Consider the following 16,434-nt stretch of genomic DNA (forward strand, 5'->3'; position numbering starts at 1 on the left):
TCCTCGATGCCAAGCTGGCCTCTTTTGCAGTGGATTTACAATGGCTGTTTGTGTGTCAAAACATATCATTATTCTATATTTGCCTGGGTCATGTACGAATCCACAGAGACCTTTGTTTCAGCAGACGGCGGAAACTGCAATCACGGGCTCTGCAATTCTTAACTTTGAAAGCTTTTCCTTAAAGGAAAAGTTAGACACTGCGGGACAGAGCTATTAAGAGACTGTCAAGACTTAGATGAAAAGATTGATACCACTCTCCTATCAGGATGCTAAGAATACTAATAGCAATCAGCTAACTTGGCGCAAAGACTGAAAATGGGAGGGAAATCTGAAAAGTCACAAACTTCACCCAGGATCTACAGAGATCACGTTATGTGTCACTTCTGTAGTTTGCACAGAAACTGTAGAAGTAAAAAGTGTAAAAACACATTTTTTTTGCACTTTGGAGCGAAACATAGAGCGTCTGCTGTTTTTAGCCTCGCACTTCACACCCTACAACCGCTGACACTCTCTTGCCATTTTTGATTTTCTATACACACCAAATACAATATGTTAATAAGCCAGCTCCTTCTGTTACCTTTAAACACAACTGGCAAGATGTTTCACTCGTACAGAAATCAAAAGAGCGCATTTTCAAAAATGCCGAACTCTGTTTTCTCTGAGGATGTTAAAGAACGAAGGTGAATGATAATAAAAAGCTTAAAATTCTCAATTAGTCGGTGCAGTGCCAAGTGGATTTACTATATCTGTCTGCTCCAGGGCTGAGCGTGTCACAGACAGATTATCTACCCTTTAACCCCCCCCCCCCCCCCCCCCCCCCCCCCATCCTCTCATCCGTTCAAACAGCCGGTGTGTTAATCAGGTTCAAAGTCTGAATTCATCTCGTTGCCTGAAGAAACTCTATATCTGCTCCAGCTCGGAGTCAGGGGAATGTCCCAGAGCCAATCCTTCCTGCTCACCCCCAAAGATGACACACTCAGTCTCAGATACTGTATTTATGGGAAGAGGGTACAAGAGAGATATGGGTTGCAGGTATCCCCTCCTTATGTTAGGCCTATTATTTTTGGGGGGGAGGTTTGTGCCAAGAGACCATGTGTTGAGCTTCAGAGTGCAAGAAGAGTACAAGAGGTTTTAGATAGACGTCCTCGGGGCTCGTGTTATTCACAAAGCTGACTGGGATGTCTATCATGAGTTCAAAGGGGCGAGGAAGATTTTCTTTGGTGGGGAGTCATCTTACATTTGTAAAACACTGACGTGGGCTCTTTAGAATAAAGTGCTCATCATTTTTTCCCACATTGCTGAGCTAAAGAAGCTAAATCATGTGCCTTACACTTGACTTGACATAAAATGACTAAATTCTTTATTAACTTATTAAAAAAATCATTTTCCTAATGGTGCTTTAATACGCTACAGTTGTTTTCTTATGATGATACATACTGTAATGATTTATTAAGAATGTTATGCCTCATAAATTTTTAATTATACAGGATAAAAAACCCTTCATCCTATCTGTGCTGGAACGATCTATCTATAAGATGTCACAGCAGGAAAAGGGTGGGGACATGTAAAAGGAAAAAGGGAGGGGTGTAGGGGGTGTAGAAGAAGCAAAGAAACCTTGAATGAGAGCTTCCAGGACCCTAGAGCGCACAGACACAACAAGCTGGAAAGTCTCAGCTAACTGAGTTTTAAAGGACAAACGATTCAAAATGATCAGAGGACATCTTTAGTAGCTCTTTTCTGAATTATGAATGTAACTTCTGACAAGTCCACTGTGCCACTCCACTGCTGAGAGAAGCTCCCCGTGTGATGGATCAGCTTTGCGCAACAGGTTCTCCAAAGAACATTTAAGCTCGAACTCTGATCCATGTAGGGAACAAAAAGAAGCATGCTGTCACCGCTTTGGCCCTTTGGCATCGAGCAGGAGATCAACTCATGGGATGTAGTGGATGCAGATTCAGGGTCAACTTTGGGAAGGCGCTGTCCAAAGTCTCGGTCTTTTTCACCATGGTCCTAATCTTCACCTACTTCTTCTACTGCCTCACCGGATTTTGTGATTCGGCTCCAAGAGCTGCATACAGACAAGAAACTTCAGACTTGGACTATGACATTTTGGACGATCTGCGGCCACCCCGGCGTCTCTTCCCCGATGCGCCGTTTCAGCGGAACCGCACAGGCTCCGAGGACGCTCCGGCTGAGCCGTCACAGAATACGCTGGACAGCGAAAAGGAGACTGTCCAGAGCAACGGCATCCCCGTGTCCAACACTTTCGGGACCAAAAGGTTTCCGCAGGCGATTATAATCGGCGTGAAGAAGGGAGGGACACGCGCCCTGCTGGAGTTTCTCCGCATCCACCCGGACGTGAGAGCGTTCGGCGCGGAGCCGCACTTCTTCGACAGGTTTTACGATAAAGGGCTGGAGTGGTACAGGTAAGGATGAACGCACGAATCCACTCATACAGAATGTGGCTGGCTTTTAGCCCAGGTTTGACCGCAAATCATAAAATGTAAAAACTGTAAATCGTGGACCATCGTAGGCAGTCCAAAACTTTAAAACGACACAGGGTGTCTGCTGTAAAAACTCTTTATAAGAGCTCTTTATAAGTGAATCTGACGGGTTTATTTGGAAAAAGTTTGAACACGATTGCATATTTGGATGTCATGCGGGCCAATGCAGGATTGTATATGCTGTAAGGGTAAAGGGTCAGCTGAGCAGCACTGATGTTTTTGCTGACATCTTATCACCTGTGCAGATGTGCTGATTTCCTCCGTCAATAGAAGAGACAGCAATGCATTGGCTGGTTGATAGATTCGGATCAGCTTTAGACAATGCTCCCTCTCTTGTGCTGCTCTAGATCAAAAGGGCTAGTGAGGTCCCAGAGGAGCGTTTCATCATCTTGACAGTCATCTAAACACCATTTATTCACTTCAGCATGACATCCTGTATAGTGTTCCCCTTTTTGCTCTGCAACAGAGCCACAAAGAACCCATGCAAACATCACATCGATTACTCTAACATGTAAAATCTACAGCAAATACCTCATCATATACCATATAAAGCACCTTGGGGTGATTTGGAGCTATATAAATAACATGAAATTGAATTGAATTAGAGAATTTTAAAAAAGCAAAAACACAAAAATCTGATTGACAAGGAGAGCAAACACTGAGTGATGATCTTAGTTAATGTGATCGCACAGTTCCTTTACAAAAGGCACATAAAATGCTACTGTCATACTGACAGCACATGATTTGGGGTGGCCAGGCTGACCAGAGCCCTCATTTGGGTGTAGTTAAGGCCCTAAAGAAGGATTTATTTGTCCGTGAAGCTGGTCCTGATCATCTCCATATGTTCTACGAGCTTCTGGACATGATCCCAGCTGAGCAGCGTGTGAGAACACAGTGCCATTTGGGGACCTTTAAGCAAGAAAGGTGTCATAACTACACAGAGGTTTGACAGGGTAAGGATCATGAATAACAGGCACTTTGATAGCAAGATGGTGTAATTTAATCTTCCTTTGCCTTATTTTCTAAACCCCCTTTGCTGCCTTTTAATAGGGAACATAAGGACACATGGAAACGGTTTCACCACTGATAATTTTAGCATGCCGTTAAATTTCCTCTCTCTCACTTTTTCTCTGTGCACACACAAACACTCATATATACCGTATGTATGTTAGCAATCTTAAGCACTATGTTACCTATCCTCTGTCTCTCCATGCCACATTTACAACTCATCCTTCTCCCCAGATTCTTCCTTGTGACTTTCTCCTTCTCTCCTTGCTTCTCTTCTCCTCACTCTCCCTTCAGAATAGCAGAATGTGAAAATACCTGTGGCCAAACTGGTGTTTCCGGGGCATTTTTTTATGTGTGTTTTAATTAGGCTGACTTGTGCTGTAAAGCTGTTAGGCCTTAATGGTGTAACACAGCACTGCCACTAACACGGCCTGTAAAAACACGGCCTGTAAAAGGTAGATCAGTCGTGCAGTAATATCGCCTAAACCCAACGACAAATCTAAGTCACCACATGCAACATGAACATTTTTCAAAGTGTAGCCAAGTTAAGAGGTGTAATTACAGTAAAGTGATCACCTGTAAGTGTTTAAGAGATTAAATGGGAGTTCTGCATGGATATAACTGATAATACCTGCATTTGTTCACATTCACAGTATCAGAACGTGAATGTGAATTATGGTTTTGTCTTTTGCTGTGATTTTTTTTAAAGAAGTGAACTTCACTGAAAGTTGAGGCGGAGAAAAGTTGGAAGGATTAATGCAACAATGGAGAGCGACAGCAGCAACATGATACCGGATGAAATCACTGAAAGATGATTCCGCTGTTGTCACTGAATCGCAAAAATTGAGCAAATCTGTTTGCTGTCATCTGCAGTGACCCACAAAGAAGCCGCTGGAAGTTGTAGACAGCAGCATTTTGTGTGTGTGTGTGTGTGTGTGTGTGTGTGTGTGTGTGTGTGTGTGTGTGCGTGTGTGTGTGTGTGTGTGTGTGTGTGTGTGTGTGTGTGTGTGTGTGTGTGTGTGTGTGTGTGAGAGAGAGAGTCAGTGACAGAAGGAACTTATCCATGTGGAACAAGCAAGTCCTCCTCATCTGACTGTCAGTCACAGGGTCAACTCTCTGTCACATCTGGATGTGACACACACACACACGCACACACTCAATGCAGTGTAAAGCAGGAGTTTAAGACAGGCTCTGAAAACGCAACCCCTGCTTTGACATTTAATCTTTCTGAAGTTCTCTGTCTCATCTCATCTCATAAGATAGAGAACCGATTGCTGTAGATATTCCTCCGGATCATCCATTTAATATTACCACAGCACTTATTTATCCATATCATAGGTGATAAAGTGATGATAAACCGCTTTAATCCTGAATCTTTTCCTTCAGACAAATATGACCTTTGCGTGCTTATATATCTGCCATAATCCCCATGAAAAAAAAATGATGCGTTGGAACTGCTGTTGATTATTTTTACAGACGAGTCACGATTTTATAAGTAACAAACAGCCGCTTGCCAAGATACATGGTCACACACTTGCATATCTGAAAGCAATTTGTGCACTGTCATAGTCTGCTCTCTTTCCTGGATGGAGAAATAAGCACAAACCAAAGGCGACTGTAGCAGATGGATGAGGGTTGTAATCTGTCATATTTGAGTCATTGCTGTCAGATGTTGGATGAAACCAGGGGCGATCTGCATGCTGGAGACACTTCATAGATTCAGCAGACAGAAGTACCCTCCCGTGCGTGTTGTTCCAACAGCACTGTCTTCTCGAAGACAAGCTCAGACCTCATGCATGTGTGTTTTCCATTGCTTTTATCTGAGCGATCAAGTCAGTCTCCGCTCTCTTTCCCTCTCCGCCCTGTCTGTCTCTTCATGCCGTTCTCTCGTTTGCATGTGTGCATACGAGCCCATTACGGGAATGGAAAAGCCACAAATAGTGCATTGAAAATAAGGCAAAGATTTAACGGTTTTCTGTGTTGTTTTACGGCTTTAAAGAGACTTCACAGAGTGATGGGTTTCATATGGGACTTAAGAGCCACCGCAGAAAGCTGAAAAACCTCAGCTTTCCATGGCACAATAGTTGTAATTGTCACGGCTTTGTCACAGTGATGAGGCCTGGAGTGAGTAATGATTAAATTCTGTCTGATGACGTCAAAGTGAGCGCATTTATTTCTCATCTTGTAGAAGAACAAACTCTTTTTAGAAAGATTACTTCTTCATTTCTGTTTGAGGAAAAACTCAAGTTCTCATGGCTCATCAATATTTTACAAGGTTATCAATTAGCTGACCTGTAGTCTTGACACCGCAGGCCATGCCTGATTGGATTGCAATTAAAACATGGTATAAATCCATTAAGGGTAACAGCACAAGGGCAAGCAAAAATGCCAGCTCTGCTAAAAATTACATCAGAAATGGATTTATGCAAACAAGACTGGAAATAGATGACAACAGATCAAAATAAGAGGAGGACATGCCGATCTTTATGGGGTCAGACTGATATACACATTTGATTTTATTACTTTAAAACGTATAATCAGCATTTACACCAGCACCAAAATTTAATTTTATCCCTTGATTTTTCTAGCATAACCATTAAAATATACATATCTGCACATTTTAAATGTCTCTTTTTATTTATTTATTTTAGATTACTGTTATATTTCAGCTTTAGTTACTCTGGAAATCCTGACGATGAGAGTCCTAGCCAAAAAAGACAGCAGTGCAATCAACTAAGTTGCATAAACTAGACCACATGCACAAATATAAACAGAATAATACACAAATTAACTATACAAAAATACAGCTGGTGAAAATAAAGTACGACGACAACCAAAAATTTATAAACGTCAGCAGCAATGAAGCCTAAAACATCAATATTGTCTCACGCCAGAAACAAGGGTAATATTCAGGCAAAACATTTGCAGGATGAACGAACTGCATCCAAGTCATTTAAAATCGCCTTAGATTCATTTTAGTGTGACCACTTCCTTAAATTTTAGCTGATTGTATATAAAAAATGGACGCAACCACAGTGCGGTCACCCATTGGTTAATGAAATGCTGGCTTGAAGCCTTAAGCTGGGCGCTCTCACTGCCACCATCAGACTTCACTTGTGCGTGGTGAGGATGGCAGCTCCAAACCGTACCCTGCTTTATCCTCCTTTTGGACTCTCATGGAGACTTTAAATTACAAAGTGAATGTCACGTTCTATTAGGTAAGACTTGAAATTTGCATCTGAGCCCACAAACTCATCAGAAAAGTGTTTAATGAGGTCATAGATCAAAGGAGCCAAAGGCGTGTTTTCCCACAGGCTGAGGTTTTGGAGAGACATGGCTGCTCACAATGTCACATCAACATGTGTTGCTGTAGGGTCAAGTGAATAAGACCCCGTTCACACCGGCCTTTTAAGAGGGGGAAAATGTGTATTCTCCAACCAGTTGCTGCAGGCTGATGGCAGGCACGATGGAATCTAGCGCTAAACTCTACATAGGCCTAGAGCTCTGGTTGGTGACCCATAGCAACCACCAGCAACCCCAACCAGTTGGCACAGACCTCCTTGCAGTTGCTTTGGTTGCCAGCAGAACGCCACAACTGCTGGTAATTTGCATGGAAAACGCCAAGTGGTCTGCAAACACTCATCAACAATCCTCAGAGCTGTAGCGAAGCTGTGAAAACAGCAACACAAACTAGAAGTTGCCTTCAAAGTAAAAGTTGCACCTTTTCAAATGTATTGGCTGCAGCACCGGAGTCAATCCTTTCTTCGAATGTGAACATTCTCTGTTTACGGTTTGCATCGCAGTTCTTTCAGTTTTCATTACGTGTTTGCAGACATGTTAGCGTCTTCTATGCACAATAATGTAACTGCTGTCACTGAAGGTTTGCAAACCTATATGTCAAGTATAATCCGTTCAGCTGAAAAAAAAATAAGATATTTTCAGGCACTTTAGTCAGCTGGGACAGATTTGTGTGCACATCATTTAACAACTTATATCTTTAATATTATTTGAAGTATAAATAAGACAAGATATAGCCACAGTTAAGTCCATAAGTATCTGGACAATGACACACTATAATTTTGTGGTTTAACAAAATCATTGCTTTTTAGGATTTACAACCATTTCTATGCATAGCCCCCCTTTTGCATGTGCTCGCCCTGAGTCCAAATAACAAAAGTTATGTCGCTGTCTAAATACTTAAGGAACTAATGGTACAGTTTGGATTGTTCCAAAGTCATCCTGTGCTTTGTGCATGCTTTATCTCAGTATTATCCGAGAGGGGAGATTCAGGCACTTACCCTGTCAGTTTGGATTTTTGACAGCTGAAATGGTGAAAGTGGAGCCTAATGCACGTCCACGGGGGAACGTTTTCCAGAGTGAGGGTGATTTTCTCAACACCTCATTCTGTGTACAGCCCTCAGGCCATTAGCCTTAGACACTGAACATGGCTGATTGGTGTAACAGGCCAGGAAGTGGTCTCTGTAGTGTTGGGTTGTAGTGTGTTTTAATGGTGCCAGGTTTTGGCTGGACTTAAGTCTAGGTGGTATTATAAGGTTTGAAAATAGCCACATTCACACTTCATATGGTGAGAATTATAATAATTTGGGGTGCTTTGTAATCCATTATGGGGCGCCTGTAAAATCTTGGGGAGGTTTCTGTCTTGTCTTTTTTCCCCCCCTCAGCTCTATGCTGCAGTTAGCTGGTGAGAAAAGTACTTTTTGAAGAAATAATAGTTTGGGCCAAAATTAAATGTTTCAAATGCTTGGTAGTCATGTTCAGTCAGGCAACCATTTCCAGAAAAGAATAGCGTGAGCCTGAAAAAACACGAGAGTATCCAATGGAAACACAATAATATGGCTCCTGGGAAATTTGAAAAGACTATGTTTTACCACATAGCTTCGATGTTTAAAGGGTTTGAATGAATCCAGATCTATAAAAGAAAAGTATGTATCTGATTCTCATAAGAGATGAACAACAACAGAGACACACTCACAATTTTCTCTTTTAGCTCCCGGGTTCATCAAACTTCAGCAAAATCTGTCTTGATTATTAAAAATCCCTGTTTACATATTTATGACAATGTTAACATGCTGATTTAATAATTATAGAGTTTTCACCGCCTTAGCGCAGGGTGTTAGCATGCTAACATTTGCTAATTTAGAAGATCACAGCAACTCTCTGCATGTCCTCCTTCACTGCATTTATGAATCTTTCTTCTGGTCTTCCTCCTGTCTGGCGGCTCCATATTAAGCATCCTTTGTCCAGTATATCCACTATCCCTACTCTGCCTGTGTCCAATCAATCTAAGCCTTGCCTCTACTCAACTTTGTCTCCAAAGTCCTCAACCTGGGCTGTCCTTCTGATATACTCATTTCTAATACTGTAAGGATGCCCAAAGAAAATCAGAGCATGCTCTTCAGCTCTGCCAACTCGAGCTCAGCCCTTTTTTGGCAGCCCCATCATGTCCAAATAAAACATCATATCAGGTCTCACTACCAACTTGTGGACCTTCTGTAACAAATCACCCCGACACTCATCGCCACCCACTCCACCCTCCTGCCTGCATTCTGTTCTTCAGCTCTCTTGCGCAATGACCTTTAATTTGGATGATTGACCTCAAGTGTTTAAACTCATCCACCTTAATTCCATCCATCCATTTGCTTCCGCTTATCCTTTTCAGGGTCGCTGGAGCCTATCCCAGCTGTCATAGGGCGACAGGCAGGGTACACCCTGGACAGGTCGCCAGTCTGTCGCAGGGCCAACACACAGGGACAGACAACCATTCGCACTCTCATTCACTCGCACATTCACACCTAGTGACAATTTGGATTATCCGATTAACCTATCCCCACAAGCTGCATGTCTTCGTACTGTGGGAGGAAGCTGGATACCCCCATGCAGGCACGCTGAGAACATGCGAAGACCTTCGCTTGCTGATAGATTCAAACCCAGATTCTCCCCCCAGTGAGAATTCTGCCCATGTGGGCGCCAACTTCCCAGCAAAGCATCACGGACTTCACATCCTGTCAGGACTCCTAATTATAACTGGACATTCAGTCTTTAATTGGGCATCGACCTGCATAAAGTAATTCCTTTATAGATGGACTCCCCCCTTCCCATGTATGTGTGTGATTTTAACTCCTTTCCACCCACACACTCACACTCTGGTCTCTGTGGAAGTGTTGCACTTCAGCCAACCTCATGCAGAGAAAACCATTTACTAACTCCATTACTTTGTAGAGGAAAACATCATCCAATGCAATTAAAACTAGAGGGTGGCAACAGTTTTTTCTCGCAGCTGGGTTCCAATTGTGATCAAACCATCCAGTGGTCCTGTGACTGACACTTGCAGAGGTGTTTAGTGTGTTTGTGTCTGGTTGAAAGTCACTTCAGTGGTAACACACACACATACGCAATACTATTTGTAAAGTTTCTGCTCCACACTTTCTCATTCAATGTTTCACTTTCTACACATCAGCTTATGTTCTTTTCCAACTTTGATGTGTGACACTTTTAGGTCTCAAACATGGCGATAGCAAGGGAAAAACTGCACTTTGTATCCTAGAGACAATAATGCCTCCTGCTGTATGTGTTCACTTCCTTGTAGCTAGATGAGATTTGCCCCACACTCTTGTGTGTACTGGTTTAGCCCACCTTAGCTTGGTCAGAGGGGAATAGCAACATATGTTTCATCCAGACATGATGCTGTAAATCAAGGTTCCCACACTTATCCTGTCAGACTGACAGACTTTCCGTTGCCTCCAGGTTGCTTCTGTCACCCTTCGAGCATAGCGACACAGTTGGGAAATGTTTCCCTCAGTTTGACATTTATGCTCTCTCTCGTTTTTATAGCCTTGATTTTTCACCACCTGTTTAATTGGATCTCAGCTGAAAAGGCCTTTTGGTGTGGATGCCTGCCAAAGCAGAAGCCTCCTTCAGGAAGACCGTGTGTAGCGTATCTGTGATAACTGATGGAATTTCAGATCGACAAACCGACGTGATAATTGGATTTTCCGGCTCCACTTCTGTGCAGAATACCTTTTGTTTCTGCGCCGCAGGAGTATGTGGCTCCCACTTCAGCGGGAGAGCCCATAATCTTGGGGGGCAGGAAGTCTCTTGGCCACATCCTTGTTGCCAGGGTTGTTATTTAATCTTATGATCCAGGCTCCCTCGAACATATCAGTAGAGTAATCAGCTCTGGAGCACTTCAGGGAGGAAAAGCACTACATCCTTTTAACAGCAGGGAGTTCCAGACTAGAGTGGCGAGTCAGCAAGTCTTTCCGATACAACGCTAAATAGAAAACATGTTTGAGTTCTTCTCTTTGCACATTTAAATGTTAACAATAGTAGGCTAAAAGGCATTTCCCTTAAGCTAAATCAAAGAGGTGTATGTAAAGCATATATTATTGCAGATTAATTGTCCCTGATCTGTTTACAGTATACTGACACCACATACAGACAGATTTATGACAGAAAATGGCCTCTATCGATTCTCCGATAATGAGACTGATTGTGATGAGGGAGATAGGGACCTGAGCAGAGTGGGGGTAAAGTCACAATTCATTAACTATTCATGAATATGGAAAGACAACTTATGGTCAATTACAGAAGTGTCATTTATGTGAAGAAGTGAAGGAGAAATCCAAAACTATGAATGAGAAAGCAGAAGACGGACACTGTGGGTGTAAAGATGTTCATTTTCTCATCAGTATTCACTGACACCTCCGTGCTCAAATATGCACATGTGCAAAAAAGCAGTCATACACACAGCGACACACACTGAGCACAATCTGTCATATAGAGACAGACGTATTGATCAGACACAGATAAACAGGGGACGGGCAGGCAGTGATAGGCCATTTGCAGCTCTTGAAATTGGATAGTAATCAATTAATGGTCTTTTATTATGGGGATCATTTAATGGGGATGGATTGAAACGGCTTAACTTTAAATGCAGAGGAAAGACTCAAATCTCTAAAAGTTTCCTTCTCACTCAAAGTCATGTACTTTATTGTGCACTTTTAACCTTTGTTTCCTCTTAAAACTTCTACAGAGAACATTTTACATAAATAAGAGACCAAACTAAACACTGAACCACAGAATAGAGTTTCCATCAGGAGTTAAATGAGCAGGAACACCTTGTTAGTACCACATCTTTTTACTTTAGAGCTGACTTAATTCTTTGTGGCATAGATTTACTAAGTTTCTGGAAAACCTCCTCAGAGATTTAGGTCCACGTTGACATGGCAGTATCAAACAGTTGCCCAAGATTTGTCGGCTCTGTACATCCATGATGGGAATCTCTCGTTCCACCACATTCCAAAAATGTTCTATTGGGTTGGGAGCTGGTGACCTGAGAGGCTGTTTGAGTACTGTGAATCCAGTGTCATGTCCAAGAAACCAGTTTGACATGATTAGAGTTTTGTGACATTTCACGTGATCCTGCTAGAAGGAACCATCAGAAGATGAGTACAGTGTGGTCATAAAGGGATGGACTTGTCTGTGACATTTTTAATTAATTAGTAATAAGGGTCCCAACAATCTACCGCCAGCAACCCTAACTGTTGATACAGGCAGGATGAATCAGTGCTATCATGTTGCTTATGTCAAATTCTGACCCTACTATCTGAGTGTTACAGCACAAATTCAGACTCATTAGACTAGGTAACTTTTTTTTCTCCAATCTTTTATTGTCCAGTTTTGGCGAGCTTGTGCAAACTGCAGCATCGGGTTCCTGTTCTCAACTGACAGGAAAGGAATCGGTGTGGTCTTCTGCTGCTTTAGCCCATTTCCTTCAAGGTTCAACACGTTGTTTGTTCAGAAATGCTCTTTTGCATGCCTTGGTTGTAGTGAGTGGTTATTTGAGTTGCTGTTCCCTCCTGATCAGCTCAAAGCAGTCTGGCCACATCAACGAGGCATTTTCAGCCAGAGAACTGCCACTCACTTTTTTTTTCAACCCTAGAGATGATTGTGTGGGAGAATCCCAGTAGATGAGCAGTTTCTGAAATGCCAGCCAGTCTGGCACCAACAACCATATTTTATTCAAAGTCATTTAAATCAACGTTTTTCTCTGTTCTGATGCTCAGTTTGAAATTCTGCAAGTCTTGACCATGTGTGCATGCTTAAACGCATTGAGTCGCAGCCAATTATATGTTTGCGTTAATGAGCAGTTGAGGTTAATGACGCTTAATGAAGCGTGTGTGAGCACTGTTTTTACGAAGAAGGTTAATGCAATTGCACAAAACCTATCTAGGTGGTCAAAAGTTCTTATAATGAGATTTTACTGTGTTTGGTTGACTTTGTTGAAGCGTTAAGATCTTCATTTTGAGTGAAATATCAACAGCCTATTTCTTGTTCTTCATTTGATGTACATTTTCTCATATTTCCCTGGTATATTGTATTAGATATGTTTTTAAAGAGCAAAAGTAAAGTCAGTGAACTTGCATGGACTACAGTCATCTGCTGCTTTGTTTCCGTGAAAGGGAAGTCATGAAACTTTGCTGAACCTTAATTCCCTCAGATCAAAGAGGAAACACTTTAAATAATGTGGGCATGCAACTGTCATTACTCAAGTAAACCCATTTGAAAGTGTTTATTTTCCTAATTGATTAAAAGCATTTTTACTACATTGCACTAATACACGGTTACTTTACAAATACTCATTAAAATAATCAGGAAAATGAAAAACAAATCCCCCCTCGGATGTCATCTACACTTCTGAATGGCCTTTTGTCATTGACATTTGGAGTTAATGCAAACTTGCAATCTGAAACAAATAAAGCACATATGCTCCATTACTTGTTTATTTTATGGGAAACCACATGAACGCTCTCTGTTTCCAGTAACACAGTAAAGGATGTGTTGGGTAAATGAACTGCAGGCGATTCATTTGCTGCTTTAAACATTGCTCATCATCCATTTGTCGTGCAAACAATTTGTTTCCGAAATCCAAATCCACCACAATGCTGGCTCAGGCAGTTTGTCAATGTTAAATGTAAACACATGAATAAATGCTGGACCTGTTGAACGCCATGTTTTCCCTCACTGTCTGTTGGCCAGATATTGCTGAAATAAGAGGAGTCCGCATCAGTCAAGGGTGTTTCATGCAGCTGTGACTCGATGGTTTTAAATCAAATCAGTAGAAGAAGAAAAACTTGCTTAATCATCTCAGGAGAGCAGGTGCCATGAAAGATAAATCAGCAGATTAGATGTCACAGCGCTGGTTAAAGCTTAAGGTACATTTTGCATCATAATGCAAAATCTATCACCCCAACACGGTAACACCTAATTTAGCACAAGTCTTTCCACTGGTATATTCTACCCAGCATCTCTCCTCATTACTGCCATGTGTTTAACACACTAGCTGAGCTCAGCAGCTCGCCATCCCGGTCGCACTTCCTGCAGACTTTGGCCTGCTTGAGTCCTTGTTGGAACCTATTGGGGAGGTGATGGTGAGGGGGTGGGCATTTTGCTCTTGCAGGAAGAAGAGGGGGTGGAAATCTGTAGGAAATTGCTGTTAAGTGGTTCTCGAGGCTTTGTGGTTTTGACTCACTGGGCCCGTGGTGAGTGGATGGTCCTGTTCTGCAGACCTTGCAGTGAGACCCGGAGGGGCTGTCTGGGGCCCTCGAACATTAACAGAGTAGTGTCTGAAGCTTTGATCACACAGATTTTGAGATGCTTTAATAGCAACAGTGTGTGATGTTCTTACATTATCTCTTAGTGGTCTTTTTGCTGAATGTAGCATGGGATTAAAACAGCAAGTGGTGCTGGTTTTGAGTTATAAACATGGAAACTTTATTGTGGTAGCTCAGAAACTAGTGGTGTAGCCGGATCAAGAGTGTTTTGTTGAGTTAAATACATGTAACATAGCAGGTTCACACAACTTGGCTCGACATATAACGTAAGCAGAATATGGACATAATGTCTTCAAGTGGCCAAATTTAAAAAAAAAAAAAAAAACACTTCAAGAAATCAAAACAAGTGAAGTTAAGCTCCAGACCTGCTGGATGTACTGAAGTGAAATAGACTGTGTCAATATTTATCTGACAGTTTCTTCTTTTTTAATTTAGGAACCTGATGCCTCGGACACTCGATGGGCAGATCACTATGGAGAAGACACCCAGCTACTTTGTCACCAAAGAAGCTCCAAGTCGCATCTGCACTATGAATTGTCAAACCAAGCTTATTGTCGTCGTCAGGGACCCGGTGACGAGGGCTGTGTCTGACTACACCCAGACGCTGTCCAAGAACCCAGGGCTTCCATCCTTCCAGAGCCTCGCTTTGAAAAACTCCTCCACAGGTTTGATTGATACCACGTGGAGTGCTGTGCGCATCGGCCTCTATGCCAAGCACCTGGAGAACTGGCTCCAGTACTTCCCTTTGTCTCAGTTTCTGTTTGTTAGCGGCGAACGACTGGTGTCTGATCCAGCTGGGGAGATGGGCCGAGTTCAGGACTTCCTGGGTTTGAAAAGGGTTGTTTCAGACAAGCACTTCTACTTCAACCAGACAAAAGGTTTTCCCTGCTTGAAGAAGCCAGAGGGGAGCAGCAGACCCCGCTGCCTCGGAAAGTCTAAAGGCAGACCTCATCCCCAGATCCCCTCTGAGGTACTGCAGAGACTCAGAGATTTCTACAGGCCCTTCAACCACCGTTTCTACCAGATGAGTGGACAGGACTTTGGCTGGGACTAAGCAAGAGTCTTCTTTGTGGAGAGATGCTCATTTACTGTTTCCACAGGGCTAATGTTCTCAGGGTACTGGGAGAGACAAAGTCCATTCTGCCTCAGTGGAGTCAACACGACATGCAGCACTCATGAACTGTCACTGTTTTGTTGTATTTTGAGGCTCAGACGGACATAGTGCTGCTAATATGAAAACGACAAATTTAGTTAATGGCTTAAATATATAACCGTTAAACTGTTTTTGACATTCTTTATGTACAGATTAGAAGAAAAGGTGATATTTATAGTTTCTGTTGAATACAACAGGTATTTTTTTTATTATTATTATTAAAGAAGTGTATTTATTGCGTGACAAAGCCGGACATAATACCAACATCTGACAGGACATTGGGAGTAATGTAATACTCTTTGCCTGCATTTACATATTTTCCAGTCTTTTGAATGCTACATACAGTTTGATGTTGCAGGACATTCCTCAGTGCATTGCAGTTGATATACCAATGATACCTCATTTGTAAATATTAAGTCGAAACCGTAGACACATTCCATTTGTAAGTATTTTCCAATAAAAGCCGCATCATATTTTATATTGTAATTCCTGGATGGGATCAATTGTATCAGCTGTTACTCACAATAAATTGCTACTTTTGATCTGTGATTATTCTGAACCACTGTAACTGTAAAAAAAAAAAGTGTTCAAATTACAGTGTATAAAAAATGTGCCTCTGATTCTCTGTGTTGTGAAGTAAACTTTTATCTGATGTGACAAACGAATTTGTTTTCATTTCATGTGTTAGCGTTAAGGTCAGATTTTGTATGGTTACATCAGGCTGCAAAATTGTCACCAGAGGTTGAAGACTGTACTGTACTGCCCATTCTCTATGTAATACAGTTTACACAGCTGGATCTTTTCATATCAAGAAAACAAAGTCCTGTGAAAACAAAGGAATGTGTAAGTACCATCCGTGAAAGTTTTTAGACTGTTTAAACGTTTTAAAAATATGGTTTCTTAGAGAAAAAGTGTCTCTGTGGCTCAGTTTGCATCAGCTTAAGGGATAAGTGGACCATCTGGGGGTAAGCTGACCATTTAAATGAATGAGTAAACCAATCAAATGAAGTTTAAATTTCAATATCTTTTGATTGCATTTAAAGAATAGAATAGAATAGAATAGAATAGAATAGAATATATCTATTGTCACTACCATACATATATTGTACAGTGCAACAAAATCTGATTTTCAGCT

The 16,434-nt window shown here is 41.8% G+C and overlaps 1 protein-coding gene across 1 annotated transcript; it reads left to right on the plus strand.

Moving 5' to 3' along the window:
* Window positions 1-1,642: 1,642 nt before the first annotated feature.
* Window positions 1,643-15,954, plus strand: LOC146576075 (heparan sulfate glucosamine 3-O-sulfotransferase 6-like). The gene is made up of 2 exons (XM_085272624.1): window positions 1,643-2,426; window positions 14,582-15,954. Exons 1-2 carry the CDS (start codon window positions 1,933-1,935, stop codon window positions 15,198-15,200), a joined length of 1,113 nt encoding a protein of 370 aa, XP_085128750.1. The 5' UTR covers window positions 1,643-1,932; the 3' UTR covers window positions 15,201-15,954.
* Window positions 15,955-16,434: the final 480 nt, after the last annotated feature.

Source organism: Mchenga conophoros, linkage group LG4 (genome assembly GCF_057382185.1).
Source record: "Mchenga conophoros isolate Kocher_MC1m ecotype Shallow Benthic linkage group LG4, M_conophoros_male_GT1.1, whole genome shotgun sequence".
Classification (NCBI taxonomy): Eukaryota; Metazoa; Chordata; class Actinopteri; order Cichliformes; family Cichlidae; genus Mchenga; species Mchenga conophoros.